Here is a 15,761-nt window from a genome sequence, read left to right as displayed (position 1 = left end):
CAGCAAAACCTGTAATCCCAAAATGACACTAAAAGTGCTTTCAATCTTGAGCAGGAACACCATTGCGTCAATCGCAAGGTTTAAACTATTTCCAGAGAGTTTCCAGGAGAGGAGCAAAACCCACCCATTGATCAGAATAAGTCAGGAGCAAAGCGTGACAGCTCTCCGGTGGCTCTCTGTAATTAAGATGTCACCATTAATCCCCGCATATACTTGGCTATGAACTGACTATTTACATTGTGAGACGGAAAATGTAGGTGTCAGGAAACTCAGAAGGCAATTTCCAGACGGCTCTCTGCCTACACACGGAAGCCTTTTTAGGTTCTTGACGCTCGGAAGCTCATAAGGTCTGATATGATCAAATGAATTATTCATATATGACATTTTATACTGACTTTACTCTTAGCCTGTTGACTGGGTACCACAGCTGTCTTATTAACATTTGCAGCTCTGCCCACGCGTGCATTCATGTGTTTAATGTGTTAGCTTAGCATTTGTGTCTACACAGGAGAAAGGGCATTGATAGGAAAGGTATGAAATTAAACTAGAAGAGTCCAGTTATTTAAATGTGAGTCTTCACTGGTGTATTGTGCTGTTTGTATGGAGCATGTTTTATGGCGTATACAGTCTCGATAGTATTTGCAATGAAATCAATTCTACAAGGCAGACACGCCAGGACACACAGACGAGATCCAACAAAGCTCTATTCTCTCTGCATGGACGTTTCTGGCAAAAGGCCTGTGCTGGTATTCATCATTTCAAAGAACCAGTGCCTTTGAACTCCCAAAAGCTCGCCGAGTCTGTTGTGACAGATTCACACACCCATACACAAACGCATGAGCCGTATGAAAACACACATACTGTACATAGGCCCTTGAAGGAAGAGCTTATACCCTTTATCCCAAACCTTCTCTTTCCATCATATTCCCAAAACACCATGGCGAAACATCCCGCGGGCCGTACGTTTGATTATGACATCTTCCTTTTCCTCCCATTTTTTTGAACCTCTTTGGCAATGGGGGAAGTTTAGTTTTATTTAAATATTAACCTTATAAAGCCCTTGCTTTGAAAGATAGAAAAAAACAATAACTCAATAAACAAATAGTCAGTTGAGGGGGTTAGGTGAGGATAGACAGGCAGAAGGCAGTGAGCATCCACAGTCACCGGAAATATGAATTTTGAATATTTGTTTTTGCCTTAGAAATAATAAATAAAAAGCACTTAGCCTGTGATAATTGCTGAGGCAGTGAGTGATTACGGACTAGCGCACACACACTCACACCGACTGAAATCAATTCAGGAATAAAAAGGTTATTGCAGCCTCCAATGCTGTTATAAACTGTCTTGTGTTTTAACATCTGTGTCCATTAATGCCATTATTCCAGCTTTATGCAGAAACCATTTATATTCTGCCAACAGAGAAAGCACCCAACAAATTAAATCAGCGAAATGAATATTCCTTCCTAATGTCAGTGCTCTCCAACTAAGTGGTTTTCTAAAGGGACACTTGAAATACTAGAATTAGATTGCACACAATCAATGCATATGCCGAAAGTACAATTTTAAATCTTAAAGGAGCAACGTGCATATTTTTTGTACTGCTACATAGCCATGTTAGCATTAGAAGCTCTTTACTCACTAATCTAGCAGAAAGGTTAATATATTTAATAAAGTGTTTTGTCCAGCAATAGAAAGCAACATCAGTTTTTATTTTTCTGCTTCTATTTCCATACTACTTTGTTACATTATAACCATCTTGCCCTAGCCTGGCCAACTAGTCTTGTCCCTTCTGGATTCTGAGGCGTACAGTTTGTGCTGAAGAAGACCCAGAGGCCATGTAAAACCTCGGAATTGTAAACGCAGTGATCGATGAAGCCACCATCACCACCACCAAATCCCGGCTCGAAACCATGGCAGAGAAAACTCACAAATAGCACCTTTAAAATGCCATGGTATTTACATTTCAGGAAGCAATAAAAAGTCTCCATCTACAAAGCTGCTCTGTGATTAGCTACAGAAATTGTTGGTCAAAGCAGCCCTGCAGTCCGATCCACTGAGACTTCTCATCAATCACTGGTCGGCCCTATTCCACTCCAATGGCAGCCTGATAAAGTAGTTTCAATGGACAGTCTAAAGCAGATTGAAATAAAAGTCCTGACTTACCCTCGACACCAAATTAGATGGGGATGCTCTTGACAAGGTTTTCGGCCTAATAGGTAATCTCAGAGACAATAGCCAAAGAAATGCACTGTGGGACTCCTCAGCAATCTAAAACCCTAGCCAATGGAGGAAGCCTGGAAGTCCAACCAATAGGCTTTGCTCAGCAATGACCCAACAGGAGGATTCAATGAGTTTGAAATGTGGGCATGAATCAGAGCAGACAGGAAACAGGGGGGGGGGCTATGCTGCAGTCATACCATGAGAGCAGAATGGGATGGATGGTAAAAGAGCTCAACATTTTCTGAACTGTAAGTTTTGATGCCTCTGTGAAAGTTGGTTACCTTTTGTCATCAAATTAGATAAACATTAATGAAGCCTAAATGAGTTTTTATTTGCGTTGTAATATGTGCTCTGTTTGTTACAGTTCAGTCAAATGCAAACCAGCCATGCTTAAGGCTGAGGTTGTACTTTGGGGCTGAGATGCAAACATCAGCAGGATAATATTCAACAGATTGGCTGCCTTTGTTTAGCATGTTAGCAGGCAAACATAAGCTAATTAGCACTAAGCACAACATACATCTTAGGCTGATAGTAATGCTATTAGTTGTCAGGTATTTGCTAATAAACTGAAGTATTGCACAGATTCAAACTTTCACTTGGGGTATGGGCCAATAAAGAACTAATTTAATTTATTTTTATTTAATTTTGGCACAGAACTGGGTAAAGGGATGCATCCGCAGAAATAGTTTTCACTTTCTTTGACGTTGCAAGATTTTAGAAAATTTCACCAATTTCCCAGGCAAATACTTCACGGACCTCTTGGCAGAGTAATGCACTCTGCTGAGGGCCTATTTGGTTAATGAAATATTTAAATCCGGACCAAAGCGGTGGACCAACTGACTGATCCACCAATCAACCGACATTACAATCCCATGAACCACACTGCTAATGTAGCTACAAGTAAATAACAACAACACAAAACGGGTGATTACATCAGACAATACAGTAATCTAATTAGCTGAACCGAGTGCATCAGTAACGCTCGAACAGATTATAAGTCATTGCCCACAATGGTGGCTTTGCAGCCTTGGAATAACACAAAATACGATCGCACATGCTTATAAATTGAAGGGATGCGACAATAACTTGTTTGGCCTTGAATTTTTGTGAGTTGCATGAAGCAAAGAGAAGACAGAGTCATGCTCGAATAGGCAGAGACAAAGAAAGCAGGTGGGTGAGTCATGTAAATGGGGATGGTACTAACCAGGACACACAGCAATGTTGCAGAGTTTGGTCTGAATGTCGGGCCGTCCGCAAGCCACGGCCTCGCCTCCTTTCACACACTTCCTGGTTCGTGTCCTGGAGCCCCGCCCACAGGTGACAGAGCACAGACTCCATGACGACCACTCGTCCCACAGCCCATGCACTGCAAACGCCCACAAACACGACGCACGTACACACGTACACACACACACACACACACAACATGGGGGATGAGGAAGGAGGGAGGGAGACAGGTAGGTCGGGGGGGAAGGGGGCGGAGCATCCCGTTGCAGGCACGAGGGTTAGAGAATGAGAGAAACATGAGAGATTAAATGAGTATAAGCACATTCCTTCAAAAATAAAACATAAAGGAGTTGGCCCTCTGACCTCGACAAATCATTCCAGTTACAGAAGGAAAAGCGACACTGAGAATGAAGCTGCGTTGTGTTCATACATGAAAGAAAATGGAGGTTAGGAATGGACACTCTTGCATTTGAAGTCATGCAGCTCAAGTCATGACAAGGAAATGAATGTGGTAAGTTTGTTTCTGAAATGATTAGAGCTTTCGGTCATAATATACAGCGAACCAGAGGATCCAAGCACTCCATTGACTTCAGACACTAATTAAAGCATGAGAGAATGTTTCTCCTCTTCCCCCCCCGCCTCTCCCTTACGCTTTCTTTCCTCTTTTATTGCACATCAAATCCCATTTTAGCAGCACATGAAGTTCAGATAAATCAGAATAGCACAAATGAGCGGCGGAGTTGGAGGAAAAAGAAAACTTTGCAGATAATGAATGTGTGTTTGAGAGTGGAACTTTAGCTCCGTCAGCAACATGGCTCCTTTACCCGTGTTTCCGCTACATGACAACGGCAGATTGGGCCTCGTACGAGAGGATACACAATCGTATCCACACAGACACACACAAAGACACTAGTGTGGAGTTGTCTGAACGAGGAATAAAGGTAAAAGACTGCAACATTTCTGTTGAACAAGCTACTACAAAGATGGAAAAGACAAAGAAATAACAAAATTGGTCAATCACTGATGTGAAGGCAGGGAATTAAAAGAGATGATCAAGACAAAAAATAGGACATTTTGAGTACATTTTGTAGAAAAAGCTAAACATTTCATAAAGTTTGGAAGAACGTGGAATGACAAACAAAGGCTGAGAAAAAGAGGAGGTTATTTCGAAAGGTTCAGCGAGAGAACAGAGGAGATGAAGCTACGTTGAAAGAAATGGAAGGAAGAGACTGATGATTTGGAAGGATGGTGGAAGAGGGATGGAAAGCAAGATATAGAGAGAAGGAAGGACAGAGGGAGGGTAGGAAAGAAAGCTAGAAACAGCAGGATGGAGATTGCTGGGGTTATGTTGAGCAAAGCTAAATAAATCATGGCGATAAATAATTAAGTCTACTCTGTAAAGGGAGGCTCAGAGGAGTTGGAGGAGAAGGCAGAGAGAGGGAGAAAAGTATGGTGATATGGAGAGCTGGTAAATACTGAGATATCAGCAAAACATGGGATCAATACGTCTTCAAGATGAAGTACAAAGTGGCTGTACGTTGCAAGAAAGGCAGAAAAAAAATCAGGGTTTTATCAAGATGATGAGCAATTTTTTTTATAGATGAAATGCTTTTTCAAGTGAGCACATTTGTGGGTCTTACTGAACTCCAGCCGGTTGCACCAGCTCTGCTTATTAACATCAAATTCAAGCATCACAAAAGTGTCTTTTAAGTGGAAATTTACATTTCACTCAATTTAAACAGGGAGATTAGTTTTCACAAAATATTTACAACTGCTAATAACATTAGATTAAATGATCAAAAAAAGATTACCAGCATACTCTGATATTTCCTTCTCATTCTAAATTGCTTGAATACTGCTCACTCTAAAACTGTAACTTTTTCATGTATGTAGAAAAAGCTCTAATAAAGTACTAAGATGTAAAAATAATTGAAGCTTAAACAATTGTTCGGAGCCTTTAACTGTTAAGTTAGAAAACTGTGTTACATTTTAACATTATTTATTGCTTTTGACTCGATGGTGTAATTACATAAGTTTCTTAATATAACTAGATAAGGCATTTCTTAAGGTTTCAAGGTGCAGACCCACATTTTACAGGTTATCCAGTAGAGTGGACTATGGTTCTAAATTGTTGGCGCAACCCAATCCTGAACTTTTTAATAATATTGGGGTTGCCAATCATTTCCAAATGTGTAAGTCATACTGTAGCCAAAAATGACCAATCGCAATTAGATCAAGTCAAGTTGATGAATTTATTGGATCAATTTATTGGAAAGGTGGTATTTTAATGCAGTTATTGGCCGATGTGGCGAGCTGAAGCAGAGAGGAACTGAACAAAAAGATGACACCAAACACACCTTGTCATTCCATACCTTCCACTAAACCTCTCCAGGACCTTCAGTCTATCAATCTCCCAAACACAACATCAAAATGACCTCTTTATCTATCAACCCAAACAGGGTGGCAAGAAACCTGCGTGTCAGGTGTCATGAACATGTATCCGTCTTTTAGTCTCAATTACTTGACTCCAGCACTTGGTCCAGGCCGTGGTTGGTCTATTGCTTCAACTACTGCAAAGCCCCCCCTGGTGGGACTCCCTTTATGGACACTGAAACCCAGCAGCTCATCTAGTCTTCAATCAGCTAAGAAGGTCACATCACTCCGCTGCTCATCGACCTCCGCTGGCTAGTGGCTTCTCATGACTGTATGAATCAAATCCAAGTCACTGCTGCATGCCTACACAGCGACTTCTGAGTCGTCTGCATCCATCTACTTGAACTCAATCATACGGGTGTGTGCTCTTTCTCAGCCATTGCATTCCTCCAAGGAAAGTTGCACAATGCAGACTCAGAGGAAGAGCGTGCGAGTTTATCTTCAAGAACGCCTCCTCTCCTAACACCCTAACATACCGAACAAGCACTTACTGTGCACTTAGTGAGCACCCCTTTACCAGATCTCCAATACTTTGTCTAATTGAAAAGATTCTTCACTTAGTGCTTATTTCAAGATCTCACGAAACCGACACCGAAAATTCTAATAATGTCACAGGCTATATTTTTACAGTGCCGGAAGGTGCCGAACAACACCGACCCACTGCTGCAGGATGGTTGCCGCTGCTGCTTTGGCATCGGGGCAGGAGCACATTGCGTGTCCGGTGTCCTTGTCCTGTGCCCTACTACCCTGCCTCCTTGCTCCTCCACTGACCTGCGCTCGCTCTGCACATCGACGGTGGACACTGTCACTGGTCAGAGGTTCTAGGGACCAGTGCAGTGCATAGGGTTTGCTTTGTGTTTGTTTGGTTTGCTCTGGAGTTCATGCGGCACATATTTGAACAGAGCGAGAGACAAGCAGACACACAAACACAAACACACACACACACATACATGCTCCTGCGAACGGGAGTCCTTCCATAGATTACGATGCATCATGGTGATTTAACGTCGTTGTTGCATAAGAAGCGATGCCCCAACCTATCCAGGAACACGGATGTGAGTTCAGTGGGTTACTGTGGAGATCGATCTGCGTGTGGGTGTTTGGAGAAGAGCAGAATCACTTGTTCACGGGTGGCGGGGGGGGGGGGGGGGGGGGGCATAGACACTGTTGTTTTTCGAATGTTCAAATATTTTATAAGGGAGTCTGTGTTGAAGTAAATGGGATTTATTGTTTTGTTTTTGTTTTTTTGCCGTGGTATTGAATTGGGTAGTGAGAATCGTGGAAATTTCATGGCATCTGTATCGACTACTAAATTTCTGGCACCGTGACATCCCTGTCTACTACAGTACTGCAGCTTCAGTGCTACCCCTCTGTTGTAACACGCTTCAGATAAAAACGTCTACCAAACGAGTAAATGTAATGTAACATTTCCAAAATACACTGAATCAAACTGAATAAATCATGGTAATAATAAAATATAACTGGCATCCTCAAAGTACAGGCAGATTTCTTGGGGGGTAACTCATTCCAAATTGCGAAACCTTCTCAAGAGACGGAGGCAAACAGATTCCACTACAATAAAATAACAAGCGGAGCGAAAAAAAATACAGTTCAATCAGAGTTCTGTTATTTAGTTATTTGTTTTTTTTACAATAACACTACAGAATTGCCTGTACGACATTACTTATTTATCCGAATCGAATCTCCATCTCTCAAACTAAGTACAAGTCTATCTGAAGCCTGACTGCGCAGAGCCAATCAATTAGCCTATAAAATCAAGCTCGAGGCAGCTTTGGGACTAAGACACATTAAAAGAATATATCAGTTCGAGAGGGGAAAGGGGGTAGAGAGCTGCAGATAAGCAAATTAATGAGGAGAAAAACATGACAAACATATCTCCGGATAATGGAATTAGGAGTAGCACACCCTTGATTGGTGACCGAGTGAATATTGGCCATCAGGTGATATTTTAAGTCATAAACACAGCAGCACATGGTAATTATAGCAAATATATGGCCTATGTTGGCAACAACTTGCAATCCCAGAGGGAGGTGGAACAGGGCATGTTTACAGCAGGCAGGAGCAGGAGGAAACTGATCAGTGCTAATCAAACAAGTGACAGATCCGAGTCTCAGAACACACGGCTGCACGAACAGGTTCATGAACTCCGCATTTTCATCTTTTGCGAGAGAAAAAAAAAAAAAAATTGTACAGGAAGGGAAGAGCACGGACTGACTTTCATCAGCCCGGGTTTATGATGCAAATGCAAATAAGCACAGACAAGAGAAGATAAAATGCTCATGCTATGCTTTAACATATGCACACACTTTCAGAGCACCCGCCAGAACAAGCCTACGGTATATGTAACGAGGACTGCGCGACTTCTAAACGCGTTAAATTATACGCAACTGTCAGATATACTCAAATGTAATGATGTATGCTGTGTGACACTGTCAGCTTTGAATTTGTCGTTAGGAGCTTTGGAAATGCACAGCTCGTAATTGCACACATGCTTCACGTTGATCATGAGCATTACCAATCTTTACGGGCAATTTCATCTGCCGCCATAGCGAAGCATGGCTGCATTCTGTAAAACTATGCATGAGTGTGTGTGTGTGTGTGTCATCTGCATATAAGTCCGCAGTGACTTTATGTCTGCATCCTAGTTTGCATCCCCTCTGTCTCTTGTGTGGTGTGGAAGTGTTTGACTACGCACTGACCTGGACGGCACCATATTCATAATGCACCATTGTTCCACACCGTGTTTTAAATGTCACTGAATCCCCGGCAAATGAGCAGAAGACAAACAGAGCAGAAGCAGGGGTGTAACTTTACTTTGCACGCTTCGGGGCATGAAAGCCTTATACCTCAGATCATTTTGTATGTAAAAAATAAAATAAAAAATAAAAAAAAGTTAATTTGCCGGACCAATTACCGCCTTGTTTGCTTTGTCAAGAGTCAGACCATTACTTCAAATTGATTGTCTGCATCACCTTAATTTAGGAGTTTTAACCGTGAAAAAAAAAAACAGGAGGGGGGAAAAAAATGGCTATTTTCACTTCATTGGCTTTCTGTCCAAGCTACTTCTCGGTGATGTTCCCTAACTCGCATGCAGCCTCACACACACACACCACACACAGGAGAGCATGCATGGAGAGATGCTCAGAGACATATCCGCCCACACTCACACTCATAACACACCCTTACTTGTAAGTCTCAACGTATTCACAAATAAAAAAATAAATGGTTAAACAAATAGACAACTCAGGCAAACCGGTCTACGGTACGAAACTAAGTATGCACACGGCACTCCCCCCACTTCAGGACGCTCTGGGAAAAGATTTGCAACACTCTCACCTATACGATGCAGATATGCAGTTCACACAGTCGAATCTGATTTTTGTACGGGATTAGGTGAGATGTGTCCCCGTGACAGTGACGTAAACTAGCCAAGTTCTCCCTTTGAGCGTGCTAGGGTCGTAAATGTGCAGCAATATTTTTAACTGCTACTAAATATCAAACAAATGCTGTGATTTTGAGGTGTAGAAGCAGACGGTAGTATATTATTACCATTATCTTGGCACTTGTATGACTATTTTACCACAGAGAGCGTTGTAAAAGTGAGGAAACGCTCATGCTGCAGCTACAGACCGAAATGTCTCCACAAGTAGCTGCACATTAAAAGCTGGATTCTACGAAACCTCAGTCGACCCACTGGTCTCTGACTGACGACCTGGAATCTTCAGCTTTCTGGGAGTAGCCCCGGTGTGTTATTTATTTGTGTTTGTGAGTAACAGCATACCAAACAGAATGGAGGATGCTGGTTAAACACATTTTACCTGCGGATGTATGTTAAAAAATAAGGAAGTTGGCGTGATGATCTGATCAGCAGATATTTATATTTATATTTATACACATATCTCTCTATATATATAAAAAACAAATGATTCAGGTTTTATAGTTGAAATTGTGATTAGAATTATTGTGGCTCACCATTAAAACGTGTCGGTACGAAAAATAGATCGATATAAAATTTAAAAAGTCAATCACATTAAGCTCATTAAGTACTTTAATGTGCCTTGGCTACCACCCCCGCGTTCCCTAGTCTAGTTGCATTTGATGCGATCCCATCCAGGCGGTCCCTGGAGTGGCCCCGACACCCCTCCAGAGCCACGTCAGGAAAACATCAGAGGAGTGGGGCTGGAAAAAAAAATGAAATAATAAACGGAACATAACACAGCAACCAATATCCCATCAAAGGAGCGGCTGAGGATATTAATATCAACACAGAATGGAAAATGAGGCACTTAGACATACAAATCGCGTTGGCACATTTGCATAAAAACAAGATTAGCATATGCACCGACAGGGAAGGGAAATGTTTCCTGTCGCTTCCCTTGTATTTTCTCCACTTTGTGGGGTTTTTTTGAGGGGGCGTTGGGATGCATCGGTAAACACAATCCCTTTTAACTCAGATGCGAAAGGTTACGAGTGCTAAAAATGTACATATATATATATACATTAATGGAAAGCTCATGCAGACTCACAAAGCCCCCCCCCCACCGCCAGACAGAGGATGCACACACTGAACACCATCCTTGTGTGACACAATTATTTTACTCACTGAACTGCACTTGATAACTAATGCCACTTAAATTGCCCGATGAATATGACTAACAAGGGACAAATGCACACATCTACACAACAGACATATACATAATGCACATGTGGATACAGAGACACGGTACTTTGAGGATACGCATAAACACACACTGGGGGAACACACACCATATGTGGCACGATTGAAAACATTCACACAAAACAGTCTGTTCCAGTTTGAATATATATTGTAACGCTGGGACATATTTCTGGAGACAGGATGGAAGTTTATAGCGCTCGACTTTATCAAAGTATAGATATATATATACAGATCTATACAGGGCCTGAGAGAGATGGAGGTAAGGAGGCTGAGCCATTTGTTCATCTATTCATCCTATTGAAAAAATTTTCTGAATTACTTCAATTAGAATTTTTAAGGTTAGTAAAACACATTTCATATCAGCGTACTTCAGTAATGCAATTAATTCATTCATTCATTTGCCAAACACTTGCCAATTTAACAGCGCAGCAGCGGATTTAAGGGACGTGTCGTGACCAAACGGGATTTCGCCTCAGCTGCAATCAGGGCCACAAAACCAGAGGCAGCGCTCCACGGTTTCATCCAGTAAAAACTGGCGTTCAAACAAGAAGCAGACCTTGTTCATTATTCACGATGAGCTGTGCACAAGTTGCTGCAGTGACTTAAGCCAGACTGACTTTGTTGTTGAGAGTTGCTGAGAAGAAAAAAAAAACCCCAGATGAGATGCTCTTCTCTTTCTTCTGCCTTTTTGTAGCAGGCAGATCGAGCTGAATACACCCACTCTGACTGGCAGAGCATGTGCGAATGCGAGACCTAAATTCGACCAGTTAAATATATTTTGGGAGCTGCCATCGCATCTGAAATAAATCCTCTGAAATTGAAGCGTGGCTGTAGTTATCTTTCTTAATATTATTCTCAGCATTCCATTGTGTGGTCACGTGAGCACATATTTATACTGTAAATTAAAATACCTTCGGAGGAGGAATCGGCTAATTACGCTCTGTTGAATCAATATTTTATTAACACTATCCATACAGATGACACACGATGCGGAGAGAGGGACCAGCTGGAGAGAATGAGAACGACGGCGAAAGAGAAAGTGAAAGAGCTAAAGATAGAGAGAGGCCTGTTAGTATGAACTTCTGAGCTGTGGCAAGTCTAATAGACCTGCTGACATGGAGCGCAGGTGTCATGTCGGTCTCTGTGCGTCTCTCTCCCTCTCTCTCTATTCATTTCTCTCTCGGTCGGCCGGTAGAGCGAACTGAAATTGAAATGTTGATCTCGTTCTGAAAGGTTTTCTCATTTCTGCTTCGCCATGGTTAGATTTGTTTTTTGCCTGAGCAGATCTCATGTGATATGAGATGCTGTGTGTGGTAGTGTGTGCATGTGTGTGTGTACACCGCCTACCTTCTTGTTTCACACAGTCATTATTTTCTTCAGTTTTACAGATTATTTCCAACACACAGTAAAACGACCAATACATGCTCCACGGGTGAGTGAAGTGCAAAGCAGGAAGCATGCGGCTTGAAGCTGCTTTTTGTTACATGTTATGTTCCCGAAGCAGAACACAATATAAAACTGAGACCTGAAGAATATTCACATGCCGCATATCTCCGTCCATGTTCTGAAAAATATATATATATTTGAGCAATACCCTGCGACAATGCTCGACTTTGTTCGTTTTATTTTCTTAACATTGTCAAGTTGGGAACATATCCCAGCATGCACCTTTGTGAGGTAAGCCCCCTGGAGAGGTGGGGAGGGGGAAAAAAAACACTTAAAGTCACAGCAAGTTCCTCCCCCTCGCTTCTCCAAGAGTAAACGGCGTGACACAAACTGCATAAAGATGGCGACTGAACCGCACTCACTGTGAGAGGAAACAACTCCCTGGTGAGAACCCACCGTGACGTCAACTGTTGTTCTGAAGCCGTGAGTTTGACATTTTGTCCAGTGCCATCTTGGTATTTTTGAAAACCCGAAGTAACGATATTTGGAGCGAGGGGAGAACCTGACCGAACGCTCGAGGACACTAAACGTCCACCTACATCTGCGACCTGCACCCATAGGACAGTTCTAGCTGTCAATCACATGGTATCCATTTTACTCTAAATAATAATATAATAATATTAATAATACATTTTATTTATACAGCACCTTGTATACATAAAATGCAATTTTAAGCAAAGCAAAGTGCTTAACAACGAAATCAAAAGACATGAAAGAAGATAAATCAACACATTAGCAATAAAACAAAGACTTAAATTGTTGCTCGTCCATTATGAGAATGTGATCATGATTAATAAAATGAAGATCGTGCTGTATTGAAGAAGACTTGAGACCATAAACTCTGCATGAAAATGTTTACTGACGTTCTAAATCAAGTGAGAAGTCCAATCATTTTCTCACAGACTTCTATAGAAATAGATTTCTTATTGCAACCAGTGGAGTCGCCCTCTGCTGGACATTTGACGACAATTTCCTAGCACCTCTGCATTGGCTTCACTTTCCAGACAAAGAGTCTACGTCCATTTGATTGTCTGTGGTCAACATACCTGAGCCTGTGATCCCAGGGTCACCCGGACAGGAAGCGGTGTTGTTGCACATGCGTGTTTCCCTCAGGGCGCCGCTGCACAGCGTCCCGTAGGGCGAAGAAACGCACGAGCGCGTCCTCACTTGCCAGCCCTGCCCGCATGTGAGCGAACACACACTCCACTGTGACCACTCCTCTGCTGCAGGGTCACCTGGTGTAGGAAGAGAAGATGATTATCCATATTCTCACTGGCTGCTCTTGTATTGGGTGCAAATGTAAGTACGGAGCGGAGAGGGTCAAGGGGAAATGGCGCCTTGAGTTATTTGAAGACGATCTAAACTTTATTGATCATGGCTCAGGAAGGAGTATGAATTATTTTATATGGTATTTTGCTGTTTATATAGTTGTTCTAAATATATTGTGTATGATATGAGTCTTAAAAAAGAGGCGTTTGTCTTTGATGGATTTTCAGATCAGATCTTTTCCCACAGCCGAAAGCAGCAAAACAAATTTGCTTTATTCATTTATGTTGGCAATTTATGTTTGGTCGATTTTTTAAGACATTCTTCGATAACAGCAAATAAAAAAACGACAAACAAAACCATAATCTATACAATTGAGAATGTGACAGCTGAGGAAAAGGCTTTGTGGTTACAATAACCAAACAGACTTGTTGTACTTATAGAAATGATTTGTTGTATTCCAGCCTGGAAGAGAGATTTTGAGGCCAGTTAAGATTCCAGATTGATCATTGGAGAGATGGAGGAGAGCTCTGCTTGTGTAATTCTGTCTCATTGTCCAGTGTCTTGATGCTGTCGGCTGATATGTGATGTTAATGCACATGGTATGAATATGGCCGATAAGTGATTTGCATTATTTATGCCCCATAATGTGAATTAATCTGGACTGAATATCCATGATGACCATGTAAGAGGCACATGTTTTAAGGTAATACTCGTTGAATTATGGTAACAATGCGTGATCTCACTGCTGAAGGGGCTTTCGCCCTAAAAGCCTGCATGTGTGTGTGTGTGTGAGTCCTGTGAGTCTGTGCCGATGTGTATAGAAGGAGCCATACAAGAATTAGTGCTCAGACACGAGTGTGAGTGATTTTCTGTGTTCTCCAGGCAGCGTGTTGCGACTGCCCCGTTGTTCCCTCAGTGTTGCAATTCTGAAAAGCCCAAATTACGAGCTGAATCACTCTTCTTCTATCTCCCTAAATTGTTTATGAGCGCCGTGTCCTTTGATGGAGGAGTCATCACATGGCAAAGGAGGAAATCAAATTAATTGCATGTCCGTTAATCGCATTACATCTTCATTAACATGCCGTGAGTCATGGGGCTTAAGCTCATCATACATGCCTGGAGGAATGGGGGGGGGGGGGGGGGGGGGGGGGGTTAGGGGAGATGCAAGGAGGAGGGAGGGGGGAGAACAGGGGAGAAGGACAAGACAGAGCCAGGGGTTTCCCTCGCGGTCGGGACTCCCTCCTCCGCGCAGTAGTAGCGGGGAGCATTGAGAAGCGGTGCATGTATATGTGAGGGAGCTGAAATTAGCATACAACCTATTCTGGTGTAGCCGGAGCAGGCAGCATGTATCTATAAGGCAGATTGGTCTGCATATAGAAATGTCAGCCTCATGAATAAATCTTCTTTTTTCCAATCCTATTAATTATGTTGAATCTTTTAATCTGGATAACGCAAATGGTTAACAGCAGTAGAGCAGCGGGGGGTTCTACAGTGCCTCTGAAATGGAATGTATAATAATTACCTCCACCAAAGAGGTTGTGTTTTCACTGGCGTTTGTTTGTTTGTTTGTTTGTTTGTGTGTTTATAGTTAGCAGGATTATGAAAAACTACTAAACTAACAAGAAAGTTGGTGACAGGATGTGGAATGAGTCAGGAATGAACCCATCCAGGTATTTTCTTTTTCACTTTCTTTGATATTGCTAGATTGGGTGTTATTCTATGGATTTTTTTCCCAAAATCTTTATTCAAGAGTGCTGTCTTTCTGTTTGAGAGCAGCACCTATTGATTACGCCTTCAGATGTTGTAATGCTCTCACTCAAAACCCAGCGCTCACGCTCGTATAAACCCTCCTTTTGCACCGATTTCAGCGCTCCGGCTTCAGGGAGGGGAAACTTCTTTCATCATCATTTCATCTGGCGTTCTATTAGTTGGGGACTTGATGAACAAAAACATCTGAGAGCAGAGGAGAAATCGTGCACACAGAAGCAGCCCGAGCGCAAGGAGAAGAGCTGAAGCTGGAGCGTCCGGCTCTCAAACTGAAAGACCGTCCTCTTGAATAAATAAATATATTTTTTAAAAAACACGTTTTTCAAGATTTTTATCTATTTTTTCATGGACCTTGATGGAGAAAAAAAAATCTGACATGTGTCAGGGGACTGTTATTTATGATCGTGGGGAATTTGGTGTGGATCCAAATATGGATCAGTTTCTAGTTTATTTTTAATGTAATTTCATACGGGGGCTGGCTGGGCATCGGCAGAGGTATGAACTCTTCTGGGTCTAGTTATTTAAAGGAAACTCTGTGAGAATATTCACCCTGTGCCGGTCTAGCTGGAAGCTACTCTCCCACACACAACTCACCTGTTTGTGCCTGAAACACACCTGGCTGGTCTGCTGATCGTGGTCTCTGTGTCTTCACCTTTAGATCATCGTCATACGGATCTGAAATAGGCAAAACATATACTTA

The 15,761-nt window shown here is 42.1% G+C and overlaps 1 protein-coding gene across 14 annotated transcripts in view; it reads right to left on the bottom strand.

Annotated features, from left to right (window-relative positions):
• Positions 1–15,761, bottom strand: part of adgrb2 (adhesion G protein-coupled receptor B2) — a 217,196-nt gene that overhangs the window by 97,104 nt on the left and 104,331 nt on the right. For 13 of the 14 annotated variants that reach the window (XM_034599688.1, XM_034599694.1, XM_034599693.1 and 10 more), the window contains exons 3-4: positions 15,656–15,736; positions 13,072–13,260 (exon numbers count right to left, since the gene is read on the bottom strand). In XM_034599688.1, the coding sequence (XP_034455579.1) occupies positions 13,072–13,260; positions 15,656–15,736 (270 nt within the window). The remainder of the gene's footprint in view (positions 1–13,071; positions 13,261–15,655; positions 15,737–15,761) is intronic. The other variant, XM_034599691.1, reaches the window with a different exon arrangement.

The sequence above is a fragment of the Hippoglossus hippoglossus genome, chromosome 11, assembly GCF_009819705.1.
Source record: "Hippoglossus hippoglossus isolate fHipHip1 chromosome 11, fHipHip1.pri, whole genome shotgun sequence".
Classification (NCBI taxonomy): Eukaryota; Metazoa; Chordata; class Actinopteri; order Pleuronectiformes; family Pleuronectidae; genus Hippoglossus; species Hippoglossus hippoglossus.
The sequence above is the reverse complement of the archived record's forward strand: the minus strand, read 5'-3'. Positions and strand labels throughout refer to the sequence as shown.